Source organism: Pezoporus wallicus, unplaced genomic scaffold (assembly GCF_028554395.1).
Source record: "Pezoporus wallicus isolate ANWC-B61680 ecotype Strahan unplaced genomic scaffold, APGP_CSIRO_Pwel_v1 contig_4012, whole genome shotgun sequence".
In the NCBI taxonomy this organism is placed as follows: domain Eukaryota; kingdom Metazoa; phylum Chordata; class Aves; order Psittaciformes; family Psittacidae; genus Pezoporus; species Pezoporus wallicus.
In genome coordinates this window covers 3037627-3052284 of record NW_026637828.1, presented here as the reverse complement: position 1 = coordinate 3052284, position 14658 = coordinate 3037627, and the positions used below count along the sequence as shown (strand labels likewise).

The 14658-nt window shown below is 55.8% G+C and overlaps 1 protein-coding gene across 2 annotated transcripts in view; it reads right to left on the bottom strand.

The window, feature by feature from the left end:
* NTN3 (netrin 3) overlaps window positions 1-13632 on the bottom strand; it is a 29631-nt gene extending 15999 nt beyond the window's left edge. Inside the window, exons 1-2 of one of the 2 annotated variants that reach the window (XM_057408031.1) lie at window positions 13565-13632; window positions 3654-4648 (exon numbers count right to left, since the gene is read on the bottom strand). In XM_057408031.1, coding sequence (XP_057264014.1) covers window positions 3654-4620 — 967 coding nt within the window. In that variant the 5' untranslated portion in view covers window positions 4621-4648; window positions 13565-13632. Of the gene's footprint in view, window positions 1-3653; window positions 4649-4780; window positions 4869-13564 lie in introns of those variants that run through there. The other variant, XM_057408030.1, reaches the window with a different exon arrangement.
* Between the last annotated feature and the right edge of the window lie 1026 nt (window positions 13633-14658).

Below are 14658 nucleotides of genomic sequence, written 5' to 3'. Positions count from 1 at the left end.
GTGGAGAGCCCTCCCTGAGGGCTACGAGGGGCAAGGCTGAGCCACTCCAGCCCCAGCCGGGGAGGAGTAGGACTTAAGATGCTCAGACAAGTATGAATACCCTCCATCGTGGTGTCTGCCTACTCCCAGCACTCCTGCCTTGGCACCCGCTGTCCATGCGGTGCAGCATCCCAGCAGACTGGGGGTTCAGGGGGATGCTGCTCGCTTGCCACCTCCCAAAGCCACTACCAACCCCGAATTACTGCCCACTATGCTCCCAAGGAAGGACCGTGGTTGGTGCTGCTATTTTCCAGCACATATGATAGGGAGAAGGCAGGGAGCATCCTGCCAGGGTAAGGGCTGCCAACAGCACATATCCCGCTCTAGAAGTAAAACTGGCCAGGGCAGCTCAAGGGGGTGTTTCTGAGATTTTTGCATGGGAAGTACTGAGATAGAAGAAGAAAGCAAAGATGTACAAGGAGCGACAGAGGACATAAGGGAAGCACTTGGTATCCTCTAAGTCCCATCACCTCTAAGTCCCATCACCACTCCAAGGATCAGTGTTTTCAGGCTCTGGCATCCCAGATCAATCTCCACAGCCCTCCAGCCCAGAGCAGAGGGAGCAGCAGCCAGCGAGGTCCTCCCAGGGGGGCACAGCCCCTCCTTCCTCACCGAACCCCCCGCATCAGAGCCAGCCCCGTGCATTATCCCAGTGCTCTGGGAGCGCTCCCGCAGCGGCGGCCACAAAGAGAACAAGAGCTCCTGCATCCCCAGTGACTGCATCAATTACTTCCAGTGGCTGCCCTGTGCTAATCCGCTTCCCCTTCTTCTCCAGGACAGGAGTTAGGGGGTTGCCTGCCGGGGGGCGGTGATAGGCTGCATGTGCAAGCAGTGGTGGGGAGGAGGAGGAGGCACAAGAATAAAGCTGATGCATCTCATGGGGGGAGCTCAGGACTTCGGTGATCCTGCTCGCACAGGCCACTCTGCTGGGATTATCCTTCACTGAAGGGCTAAAAGCTGGAGGGACACATGGATGAGGACACATGTCTGTCCTTCCTGCCTTTCTCTTTCCCGTTTTGGGCAGGGCACAGCAAAGCATCCTAATATTGGCAGGGCAAACACCTAGTGGGACATTCAGCCCTTTGGGGGTATCAGAGAGTCCCCTGTGCCCATGGACCGATGGCACCACTCTCTAACCACCAAGCACAGGGCCATGCACCCTGCGGCATGGAGCAGGCACTGGGCCCTCTTGCCAAGCCAGCAGTGTGATAAATCCACTGTCACCACCCTGGCTGGTGACATCCCCAAACCTGCCTACTTGCCAAAGCCACGCTGCCCCCCCCCAGTGCCACAGAACAGCAATGTCCCTGTGAACCTCATGGCCACCACATGGCAGCCGTAGTGGGGTCATGCCCATTGCCCATGCTCAGACCTCAGCCATCACCCGCCTGTTTCACTTCTGCATTTCCCACCCCAGCCAGAGGCAGAAATTCTTGTGCAGTTAAAAGTTTGTCCTCAGCTGTGTGGATAGATGTCCCAGCACCATGACATGGTGCAGAACATAAATTTGCCCCATGCCAGAGCAAGTAGAAACTCCTGGAGTGGGTCAAACCCTCATGCAGGATGCTGGGGAGCACAGAGCCAAGAGGTGACACTTCAGCACGACCTGAAGCTGTATCAGCCCCATGGTTCCATCCAAATCCACTTTTGGGATGTTTTAGCCCCCCAGGCCTGCCCCTTGGCTGGCACTGAGCTGCCAAGCTCCTGCATCCATCCACCCTCCTCCTTCTCACCCCTCCATAGCCACACATGATCACCAACCACCACACACCAGCATCACCGGTGCCCGCTGAAGGATGGAGTCTGAAAGCCTGCAGCCCTAGGCTGAGCAAAGGGAACTTCCCCGGCAGCCTCTCCTTTTAATTGGTACTAATTGCTGCATCTGTTCATGCTGGCTGGGGAGATGTCATTGTTGAAAGGCACAGAGGGGAAGGATTGGGGAGCTAATCCAGCTTTCAGCCGCTAAGCCCTTTGGAGTGGGTGACAGAGAAGCTCTTTTCAGGTCCCTTCAGAGAGGGCACAAAGCCTGAGAGGGGAAAGGGAGAAAGAAGGGGAGCGAATCAACAGGAAAAAACTACTTTCACACGCAGCTCGGGGAAGGGTCTTTGTGCAGGGGGGTTGTTGGGGTGGAGTTTGAAGGGACTGCGCTGTGCCCTCGTCTCCTCTTTTCTCTCTCATTTATCTTTTCAGCCCCATCTGCCGAAAGGGTGACGCAGCTGAGGGCAGTATGCTCAGGAGCACAGCCCTGCGGTGCAGGACCTTCACCCTGTGATGGCCAAGATGGACAGAGGGACAGGAGATCTGCAGATGCTCCCCTCAGTTTAACTTCTTCTGTGCCAGCAGAGCCATCGCTGCTGCCATCACCCTGCTATACCAGAGGACTCAATGGTGAGGCAGATGTGCTGTGGGGTGCCCCAAGGGTCCTCAGGCTAGGGTCCTGCTTTTTATCCCAGGGAGTTTCCATGGGTTCACTTCCATCCAGAGCCCTTCCCCTGGAGGCAGCAGCCATGGGCAGGGTGCAGAATTGATGGTTTTTTTTCTGAGATTTGCTCCAAAACTCATCTTTCTGAGAAAAGTGGGAGAATGCAAGGGCTGACACATTCCCACAGGAAGTGAGGTGGTTTAAAGCATTGACCCCAGCACTTGCTTGGAGCCTGCTGCCTTTTTAGCCTTTCTTAGAAGAAATCCACTGTAACATATATATATATATATATATTTTTTTTATATATATATATATATATTATATATATAAATAAAAATAAGACGACAGCTGGGATATCAACAAGACATCGATCACAAATACTAACAAGTCCCCCTGACCTCTGGCACATCCACTGAGCCTTTCAGAGGCTGATTAATGGTATGGCTTTCCCTCGTCTCCATCCTTCCGCCACTCCCTGGGACCCAGGCTCCAGTCCAGGAAGAGTGAGGGGCTGTTCCTCCCTCTCCCAGACTTTTGCAGGGCTGTGGCATTCCCCAACCCCATCCCAAATCAGGACAAAAGAAAAAAAACCTCCATTAAAATCTCACAAAGAGTCAGGAGTGGGAGAGCTGAGCAAAGCCAGTATGATATTTTGGAACCATTTCATTTCAATGACAATATTTTTAACCTCTATGAGGACAGACAAGATAAAACCACCACGCAAAGCGCCATGCCAAACCCCCCATGAATGGTAAAATGTTGACTCAGGTATTTCCTTAATCTCTGCCAGGTTTTGCTGCCTGCTCCCTACCCCACAGCACATCTCATGGGGGACCACTGTGATTCCCCTTTGTGGCTCAGGGACAGCTTGTTTGATGCCCAAGGGAAAACCCCTAGATGGGCATTGTGCATCCCACACCCAGGTTTGCTGACCTGCTGGAAGACACCGCTGATTTTTTGGAGTGTTTCAGTGCCTTTGCCCATGGCAACTTGCTGGAGGGCTGGGAAAGTCAGAGACAGGGCAGATGCTTGAGCCTTTCCAAGCTCTCCAGGGATGGGGGATGCTCCCCAGTACCTCTGGACAAGTGCGCTCTATCACTTTGACTCAGCACCGATCCCATCCTCCCCCAACAACCCATTTAAGAGTTTCAACCCTGTAAAAAATGAAAGTGAAAAATGAAATCTCACTCACCCAGACACTCGTTGGCCTCACGAGCTGTGGCTCGCTGCCAGGGTCGATCATAGTGGAAGGGCTTGCAGCGGTCGCACTCGGGTCCCTCAGTGTTGTGCTTGCAGTCACACACCAGCTTCTGCTCCTTGTCCTTCACACAGCGCGCCGCATGCCCATTGCACTTGCAGCGCCCGCCGACCTGCAGCTCCCCTACCGCGTAATAATATGGGGTGGAGCTGGTGCCTCCTTCGTCCTCCCCAGCATCCCGGCTGCCCAGGTCGCGGAAGAGGTGTGGGCGGCTGAAGACCACACGGATGTCGGTGGCCGTCACCCAGTCCTGGAGCACGGGGCTACTGTCGAAGTCCTGGGCAGAGGGTCGCCCATCAAGGGTGCTGAAGGCAATGAGCCCGCCGGTGAGCGGGTAGAGGTCGGTGAGGCCATCGGTGCAGAGGGCCTCCTGCTCGTTCTGCTTGGTGACGGTGGCTTTGCTGGGCTTGCCGTAGATCTTACGGCACTGGGAGGAATAGTACTGGTACGGCACCCAGGTCTTGCCGTAGTCCATGGACTTGAGGATGGCGGTGGATTCTGGCCGGGGGGAGCAGAACTGGAGGCTGACATAGACCACCTCAAACTTCTTGCCGAGGGAGAGGGTGAGAGTGACATTCTGGGGTGAGTGGTGGAGGGTCTCAGAGCGCCAGCACGTCATATTGGATGCGGTGTTGAGGTCAGTCAGGTAGGCAGGCGGGTGGGCTCGGCGTGGATCCGAGGCGTTGCAATACCGCGTTGGGGGCTTCCCACATGTGCTGGAGGCTTGCACCTCCTTCCCAAAGGCGGCATTGACGAATTCAGGGATGCAGCGGCGAGGAGCACCACTCTCATCGTAGCAAGGGTCCAGGAGGGTCTGCTGGGCCACGAAGGGGTTCACGGTCTGAGAGAAGCCCAGCATGGCAGTGGTGAGGAGCAGGCGCAGGAGCTGCAGGACTTCCATCCTCCCGGGCGAGGGAAATGGCTCCTCCCTGGGTGGACAGCAAAGAGAGAGAATGGCTCCTGCAGCTCTGCCATGAGCAGCACAACCGCAGCACTGCTCATGCAGGAGGCTGGTAAGGGATGGGGAACAGCCCCATGTCTGCCTCTCGACCTGTGCTCACCTTCCCACCCCACACTTACTGATGTAGCCTTCTGGGAGCACAGCAGGGAGATGATTACTTATCCACACTTATCCCTTGCTGCTCATCAGCAGGAGCGAAATACCAAGGATGGGAGGTAGGTAAGAGCTGGAGAGACCTTTCGGCTGTGACAGGAGCTGCAAACCCAAGTTACCCAACCACAGCCCGAAACAGTTGCTGCCAGTGCAAGAGAAAAGAGCACCAGTGAAAACACCTTATGGGGGCATTTTACAACAGGCAGGAGCTCACCAGGATGAAGGCTTTGGGTCCAGCACCACTTTCCCTGCTGTGCCACAGCCCAAGCAACATCCCAGTAACCTTGGGCATGGTAGCTTTCCTGAACCAGATGCTAGATCCCTTCCAAATCCCACCACTACACTGCCTGAGTATTCCCACTGGCAAAAGAAGGTTATTCTGGCCTCACCCCAGAAACCCAGGTCCGAGTCTGGCCTGTCTGTTAATGGAGGGAAAGGTAAAGACCATCACTGTCCACATTCAAGTGTCTTCTCCTAAAGTTTTGCAATGACTGATAGAATCTAGAGGAAAGTCATAAATACTTGAATGTTCAGATGGCGGTAGCTGATAAACTTGGACAATGCTCACCAGCAACATTTGACATAATTTTGGATTAAAATCAGCTTGAAGGTGCTTGCAAACACCTGACAGAATATCTTGAGGTGCACTGGTGTAGTGCACCCGTGACTCCACTCGTCAGGTGAGATTCAGGGTCCTCTGCACTTTCACTGTAACCTTTCGCAATCACTGGATTGCTGCTATGAAAATACATTTCAGACCCAAACAACAGTGCAGATCAGATGGGGATTTTTGATCAACAGGGAAATAGTGTAATAGGTTTTAAACAGTATAACCTACACTTGCTTCATTAGTTACTATTATCAAGGGCATGTAGGGACAGGACAAGGGGGAATGGCTTTAACCTGACAGAGGGGAGACCGAGATGAGCTCTTAGGCAGAAGCTCTTCCCTGTGAGGGTGCTGAGGCGCTGGCACAGGGTGCCCAGAGAAGCTGTGGCTGCCCCATCCCTGGCAGTGTTCAATGCCAGGTTGGACACAGGGGCTTGGAGGAAGCTGCTCTAGTGGAAGGTGTCCCTGCCCGTGGAAGTGAGTTGGAACTGGATGAGCTTAAACATTGCTCCCAACCCAAACCAGCCTGGGATTCTGCGTGACTTGGATTTTGTGCTTCACTCAAAGAATAAAGCTCTGCTCCAACAGCATGACCCAAGCACAGTGATGCTCTGCTCCCCGTCTACAGCCCCCAACACCACCCTGGCCTGTCTGGCTGCCCAATTGGCCTAAGGAGCCTGGCAGGGGACAGCCCATTCCAAATGATACAGGGGTTTGGGGTTTTCTGCTTTATTCCCTTTCGCAAAAAAACACCAAGGAGCATGGCTTTGGAAGGAAGCTGCCTCTGTCCGGCTGCCAAACAACTATTGGGGGAAGCTCCTTTGTTCTCAGCCACGCTCAGGCAGGCAGCCAGTGCCAGAGCCTATGCATCTCCAGTGAGAAGGGAGCAGGGACAGGGGTCTCAGCCCATCCCTAGACATCTCCCCCAGGACAAATCCTGGCCCTGCCACCTCCACGCTGTTTCCTCACCGCTTTATCTGCCAATGGAAAAGGAGATGCTGCCTGCTGAAAAGCCAGTGGCTCCCTAGGTGGTCTCTGCATCACCCAGGCAGCATGTCCCTCACTGTGTGGCAGCACTATGGACCCCTTTGGGGACACAGCAGCCCAAGATGAGGGATGCTGTCTCTAGGGTGCCCAGAGCACTGACAACCCCCTATTCCACAGGAGCAGAGGGGGTATCAGGGATGTGGCTATCACCACAGTGGAGGAAGCACCGTGTCCCAAAGCACAAGGCAGTGAACAGCATCCCGATTGCAGGCAGCTGCCTCGTGGGCAGGAGGTGAAGCCCTAGTTGCTCCAAGCTTCCCTGCATCTGCCTGTCTGGGAACTGCTGAGTGAAGACAGCCTCTGGTTAACCCCTCAATACAATCCTGATGGAACCATTCCCAGGACCAGCCTAGTGCAGAGCAGCAGGCAGTGAACCAGAGCCCCTGCCAGCCCACAGGGCTCCTGCACTCAACCCAGCACCGAACCCCCCCTGCAATGCCAGTACTACCTGACCATGCAAATGCTTGTAGAGACCAGCATGGCCCTTCAGTCTTGTGATGCTGCAGCTCACCCATCATGCCATCCAATGCACACCCCACAGAGGGGACCTGGCTGGGTGCAGCCACCACCACCTCCCATCCCACCAGTGTCAGGGCAGCAGATGGGACCAGCACAACCCTATCAGAACAGAGGAGAAACCCCCTGGGATGCCGTAGAATCTGCATGAATCCACTCCAGGGGAACTTGGGCGTATCAAATGAGGCACACACCCTCTCCTCTATGCTACACGGTAGCAAGATGACAGGAGTAGGGCCATGCTCAGTGCGCCACCTGCAAAGGCCTTTTAATTCCTGGTAAGACACAAAGGTAGAAAGAAACCCCTGCCCAGAGGGCAGAGATAGCACCCACACCCAGTGGTGGCAAGGGAAGAGCCCAGAGGTGAAGGTGTAACAAGCAGGGCTGGGGCAGCAGGTCTAGGGCTCGGACCAGGGTTACCACTGGGACACTTAGGGAAACAAGCATCTCCCACCCACCCTCTGCATCCAACGGGAAGCTCAGTTTCTCCTGCCTACTGCAGCATGGTGCAAGCCCCAGAGGTTCCATGGGCAACCTTTGGGGGCTCTGCTCCTGGGGGGAGCCAGTGCTGGCTCGTTGGTGCTGTGGAGGCAGGGCAGGAATGGAAATCATTATCATTCGTGAGACCACACATAGGCACGCAAGCTCCGTGCCCGACTCACCCCATTATCCTGCCGAAAGAGAGCCAGGGCCACTGGTCTCTGCGGGCCTCACCTTGTATCAGAGAAGCCTCAGCATGCTCCTTTTATGCATATTCAGCATGACCCCGCACTTCTGGCAAGCTGCTGGGGAGGCCTTGCTGTGGGGATTTCTCTCCCCGGCCCCTATCTTTCCCTGCTTTCCACTTCCCATCTTCACTGCCCCTGGGTTCAGTGCAAACAGAGGGTGCTGACTGAGGAAGGAGAAATGTCCCATCCCTGGCAGTGCTCAAGGCCAGGTTGAATGGGGCTTGGAGCAACCTGGTCTAGTGGAAGGTGTCCCTGCCCACGGCAGAGGGATGGAACTGGATGAGCTTAATGTCCTTTCCAACCCAAACCAGTCTGGGATTCTGGGATTCTATGAAATGGGACAAGTCTGTTGGCACAAATCCAGCACAAGGAGGGGGTGCAGCTCCCAGTGACAGCACGCTAGCGGTGTCCCCGGCAATGCTCTCGGGTGGCCGCCAGCAGCACCACAGGGCTCACCCTTCCTGAGGAATCGACTCTGTTCCCAGCTCCTCCCCAGAAGCAGCTGCATTTCTGAGGTGGGCAATTTCCTCTCTCCTCCGCTCGGGAATGCTAACAGTCATGCAGCTTGGAAGGAAGTCATGCTGTCGCAGTGCTTCACACGTGCTTTTGAAAGGAAAGAATCAGCTACTGCATCCAGTGCCTCCACACCCCTGTTCCCTACAGCAACATGCTTCCCAAGTGTTCTCAGCATTTTCCTGCCTTGTGGGAGGTTTGTCAGGGTGCTGCTCCAGCCTGCCTTGGGTTCCCCTTCCCATCATCTTCTCCGGAAGCAGTGCTGCCAAAAGCAACGCCAGGCTCCAGGGCTCTGGATGCTGACCTATCAAGTGGGAGCTTGGTCCCAAAATGGAATGCATGAGACAAATACAGGTGACACAGGGCAAAAAGAACAGAAGTCCCCAAATACAGATGCTGGTGCCTACAGCGGGCCTAGGGTCACCACCCAACAGACTAGGGGCCATGACAGCTTTGCAGAGGTAGTTACAGGATTAAGTGGAATGACTTTGGGTGGGGAGGGAAGGGGGTTATTAGGCAGATCTGATCCCAGGACCTTTGCGGCATGAGAGCAGCCTTCTCCAGTTAAAGCTGAGTGGGAAGGTGTGAGCAGCCTGAGCCATCTGCTGAGCCCTGCTGCCCAAAAGCCTAGGCTTATAGGGCAGGGATGGCTAAAGCTGAGCAACCAGCATGGATTGGGAAGGGGAAAGCCCTGAGAAAGGGCAGGAAATGGTGCTTCCTTCCTGCCAGGGTCCTGCACGGTCCCCCCAGGTCCTTCCCAACACCACTGGCATGGCACAGTGGGCTGGGTTTCTCCTCTCATGCATGGGGTGTCGACAGCACCTGAGGAAAGCATGTGGTCTTACATGGTCAAGATGGGGGTGCCTGGAATCCACAAGGTGCCACACCACAGGGACAAGGTCCCTAGTGCTAGCACAGGGTAGGGACAGAGCCACCCATGCATCGAGGGCACCAAAAAACTCCTCATGGCATGTCACAGAAAGGGAGTAGCAGGCAGAGGAACCCCCAGGCAAGGGGCAGAGCACCTGCGTACCTGAGGGGATCTGGCAACTAGATCCAAAGTACCTGAACTGGGCTGACGAGGACTGCTCATCCCTGCAGGGTGCCATCCCCAGTAAAGCCCACCAGCAGCTCTGAGCAGAAGGGCAATGAGGGGACAGGAGGGGACCGAAAGCAGAAGAAGAATGATGTGCTCAGAGAAACTGTAGCCAAGCCCAAACCACCAGAGCATGTGCCTTAACCAGGATGTACCTGCTACCAGACCTTGCACATTCTCACCTTGTCATGAGCCCTTTCTAATGAGGGCATCCCTGCTACCTGTGCTGTTGGAGGGACTCACTGCAGATCTGCTCCAGCTCCATGAACAGGGCCCACCTTGGGAAGCTGCCAGATCCCCAGGTCCCCACCCCTTCCATCCCATCCACAGGCACCAGTTCCCCACCCCACCACACTGATGTTAGCTGGGGGATGCTCCATCCCCCCACCCAACCAGCAGAGCTCATCAGGACCAAGCTGTGCTCTGGCCATGGATAAATCATTCCATGTGTTGCTGGGACAAAAAAACACAACTGAGAAATATTTAAAACGAAAGGAAAAATCCCACGCAGCCAAGACGCTGGGACTGGGCTTGGCTTTCCAGCAGGAGGGAGCACACATGGTTAGGAGAGGCCGGAGGGATGCGGCACGGAATGCTGATTGCCTTCCCAGCCGCTAATGGAGCAACCAATGCCCACTTGGGATGCAGCTAATGGCACTGAGAAGATGCCTTGCTTTGCTCTACAGGCTCCTCCTCTCTTCTGATATTTAAACATCAGAAGCTTCCAGCAGCATATGGATCCGCATCCATGGAGCCGATCACTCTGCACAGCCCCTCGGGCTTTCAGCCCCTCCTCCCCAGGGTCCGTGCATCTCACATGGGCAATTACACAGCAGCGTCCTCCTGCAGCAGGCACCCCCGGCACTAGGTATCACGATGCTCTCTGGCAGGCTGGAGCCAGCATTACACAAGCCATATGATACCTCAGCAGTGCCAGAAGACACACACAAATTACACTGCACGCAGAAAAGGATGGGCCAGATTCTGACCTCAGCCCTTTGGCATCATCCAGCAGTAACTCCATTCACATCACGCCAAACCAAGACGTAAGCGACTCCATTCAAATTTACACTGGCATACCTGTGGTCAGAATCTGGCCTGGCTTGAATTAACTTCAGCCTGACATTACAAAAGGCAGAAACAGAGCCCAGATTTCCTGGGTTATCGAAAACAACCAAAAAGAATAAAAAACCAAAAAGAATAAAAAACCAAAAAGAAATCCACCACAAAGCAAACAGTCCCTAGGCTACTCCACCATGTGCAGAGCTGTCAAAGGCTGGATGTTTACATCCATCCCTGCTCACCCATTTTGGTAGCTCATAAGTCACACTGGCCATGGGAAGGAGAGTCCCCCGTGGGTGCCCTGCTCCTGCTCTGCTCGCCAGCAGCCCTGGGGACAGATGTTCCTGCTCCTGGGAGCAGAGATTTCAGCATTGAATCATCTACATGCTGTGGAGCTGAATCCCTTTTGCTGAAACAGTCTTGCATCCTTCAGCCAGCACAGGCTGGGGATCTCCTCCTTGTGCTCCCAACACAACATTGGCTCAAGGAGGCATCTGGAGCCCTGCAGGAACAGAAAACACAGCTGCCTTGTTGCTACTGTTAACCTCCATTACTGCTTGACTTGTAGCTTCATCCAACTCTAATCCCACCCCAGCTCCCTGAACCCATTGTACAATCCTGCCACGCCATGTGCTCCCCAGGAGCACCCCTGGAGGTGCAGAGGGTTTTCCTCCTCCTGCGCCCAGCCAGTGCACGGGACTTGCATGGTCCCAGCCTAGAAGTCCTCATTGCTTCAACCCCTTTCCACTCTTCCATACAGGAATACAGTGATCTGGTTTCCATAACGTCCCTTGTTGCCTTTTCACAACATGCCGGGCACAGATGTTGAAAATAGTCTGGATGAATATTTAAAATGGCATTCAGAGATGACAGCATTTGGCTGGCTTTGAAAGATCTCTTACATTGGGTCGAATATGGCTCACGACAATGGGGCCGGAAACACGCTGCACTTTGACATCTCAGCTTTAGCTTTTTTGTTTTACCCCCTCTCTGGCTGTTGGTAGGATATTTCATGCTCCTGGTGTCCCACAGCCTGTTGTTGCTTGAGTGCCAGCCAAGTCTGCAGCCTTTGGAAGAGGCTGTCACGTATATTTTTCAACATCACAGGGCAAAGCAGAATATGGAAAATCTGTCGCGTTTCCATACAGACTGCAAGTGTCCTGCGCAGGCTCAGGGAGGGGCTCATGGGGGCACAAAATAATTGCTTCCTTATGGAGCAGGGCCTGACTAACAGGGTGGGGTAACAGAAGGCAGAGGTGCAATGGACATCCTTAGCATGGTGGCCTCTTCTCTGCCGATGGAAGTCAAAGCCATCTCAGTGTGTGCTCCAAGGTCTGTGCTGATGCTCACCTCCTTCCAGGCTGGGAAACCCTGCTCAGACCCACACCACCAGCTGCCACCCAAGGTGGGGCCCCTGTTCCAGCCAGCTCAGGCTGAAGACACATGTTCTGGTGCTAAGGAGCAGCAGCAACGTTCCTCAGCCCACACTCCTACCAGCTTGCAGTTTTGGTGGGCTCCTCACTTCAGGCCACAGCGTGCTCAGCTGCATCCCTGGGCTCAACTTCTTCCTTCTCTAGGCTGCAGACTCACCTTGGCTCCTTCCCAGCCCAGGATTACACCTGCCCTCTGCTCTGCAGGGACCAACTCACCCTTGTTCCATGTACCGGCAGAGGAGGGAGGGATGTTGGGACCCCCACAGCCCACCCTGCGCTGGTGGGCTGCAAGACCTCCTGTCCCCTCACCAGCTTGCTCCAGCCAGGTGGTCAGAGCAGCACGCCAGCTCCCTCTGTTTTATAAATGGGATATTGCTAGGGAAAAAAAAAAACCAACAACAACAAAAAAACCACAACAACAACAACAAAAAACAAACAAAAAGAGTTGCCATCCATCCATCCAAATGCCTTGGAGGGTGGTTTTGGAGCACAGCTTAAGCCACATTCCTGCTGCACTGGCTGCAGGGAGCTCCAGACTCTCATGGCTTTGAGAGTGGGTAACAGCGAACTCGGCCAGGGAAGAAGGATCTGTGTCGCTTCCATGTCCAGGGTTGGCAAATCAGGTTTATGCTCAGTATCATCTCAGGTCCGAAACAAATGGCATGGTCAGAGGTGGGAATGCTCAGCCCCTCATCAGGTCAAGGAGAGCCCATGCACAAACACTGCGTAGATGAGCATCCAGCCAGCAGGAGCCACAAGCACTGGCTCCTCCCCACGGGGCCTTCCTCACTTACCTGCTCAGCGAGAGCCAAGTGAGGCAGCAGACTGCTGAGCACCACGTTCCCCATCACACCAGTTATTCCTTATCCCAGGAAAGTTATTTCCACCCACCCACTCCCCGGTGGGCCAGGAAGCTGCGGGAGGGACAGCGCTTTGAAGGAATGAGGGTTCAGCAGCTCCAAGACAGAAAAGCAGAAACCCCAGCTTCCCTTCTCCCTGTGCCAACACCCCCTCCACGTGCTCTGGCTGGAGCTGCGTGCTCTCATGTGGGGCAGGGTGCTGGGAGGGCTAAAGGGGTCTCAGCCTGGCCCCAGGACTGCAGCAACAGCAGGAGCTGCTTCCACAGGGAAGCCCAGCTCTGAGCTGCCACGCAGAGAGGTCTCCCCAGGGCAGCAGTGTCGGGAAGGGACCAGCGATAACCCCAAGCCTGAGCTGGTGGCAAGGGTGAGGACACACTACCAAGGTGCCCAGTGGCTTTGTGCTGGTGGGGACCTTTGGAGTGGGTGAAGGCCTCGCGCAGGCGCTGCGGGCAGCACGTGCGTGCCCCGTGCGCGGGCACTGCAGGCAGCGCATGGCAGCGCTCCCGCACCGGGTCCCCCCGGCAGCCTCGCAGCAGCGGGAAGGGGATCAGACAACGCGGGCCTCCGTGCAGCGCCGGGTGCCCTGCGTACCCCGGCCGGCGCTGCGGCTGTGAACCGAGTGGAGCCGGGTCAACGCGCAGAGCGGCGGCGGCCGAAGATACCGGAGTCTTGCCCGGCTGCTGGCGGGCGGGCGGCAACCCCAGCCCCACCGCGGGGAGGTCCCGTTAGCAGCGGTGAAAGCATGGAAAGGGAAATAAAGGGCTGGGGGGGGGGGGAGGGGGGGAGAGGAATAAAAGGCAGCGAGGGAGGGAGCGATGGGGAGCCGAGTAGGAGCCGCCTGGCCGGGAAGTTGTAAGAGCAGCTTACCCCGGGCGGGCAGGTAGCAGGGTCAGTCCGGGCAGCAGGTCCAGGAGTGAGAGGAGCCGGGGCAGCAGCAGCAGCGGGGCGGGAGACGTGGGACAGCTCCCCCTTCCCTTGGCTGATCGCAGCACAGGAAAAAAGGGGGGGGGAACCACCCAAAAAGCACCCCCACCCCCCCAAAAAAAAAAGAAAAAGGAAGGACCACCCACCCCCCCCCAAAAAAAAAAACACCAAACCCCCCCACCCAGCAATAATAACAAGTTGCCAAGGAAGGTGGGGGAAAGAGAAAGCAAAATAAAGCGAAATAGTGCGAAGAGGGAGGGCTGCTCCCGGCAGTGCGGGCGGGTCCCCAGCGCCGTGCCCGCAGCCGACCGCGCTCCTGCCCTCTCCACCGCACCGCCCGCGGCTGCTCCGGCTGCGAGAGAGAAGGAGAAAGAGAGAAGAAAGGGAAAAACACCCAATAAAATTAATATATATATATGAATATATATATATATATATATAGAGAGAGAGAGAGAGAGATAGAAAAAGAAAAGCAAGAAATGGAGGAACTGAGCCGCGACCGCTGCCTGGGAGAGGAGTAAAAAGGCTCTAATAAATCCCGGGTTGAAAAGAAGGGAAAAGTCACCTCCCCGAGGAAATCAGAAGCAGATTTTGAGCCATTTAATCACATGCAGGGAGGTGTGTGTGTGTGTGCGCACCGCCCGCCGCCGCGCTGCCCGCCCTGCCTCCGCCCTCCGCCGCCGCCCCGCCGGGACCGGAGCGGGAAGGGGCCGGCATCGAAGCTGGCCAGGCCGGGAGGAAGGGGCCTCCCCGCCGGCGGACAACCCTCCCCGTCGGGGCACCGTGCGGGGCGGGCTCCCACCTGCCGCCCGCTCCAGCCCCGCGGCCACCCGGGAGTTCTGTCCGGAGTGGACCCATCGCCGCTGTGGCCCTGGACGCCAAGGGCTCAGCCGGTGCCGCGTATAATCCTCCCCGTGCTTCCCAAAGCAGAAGAAATGACGGATTTACGAGGCCGGAACAGCCTCCTCTTACGAAGGAGTAGGAGAATGGAGCTTTTGCTCCAGTTCACGATGCCGAAGCTGCTATGCCAGCACCAA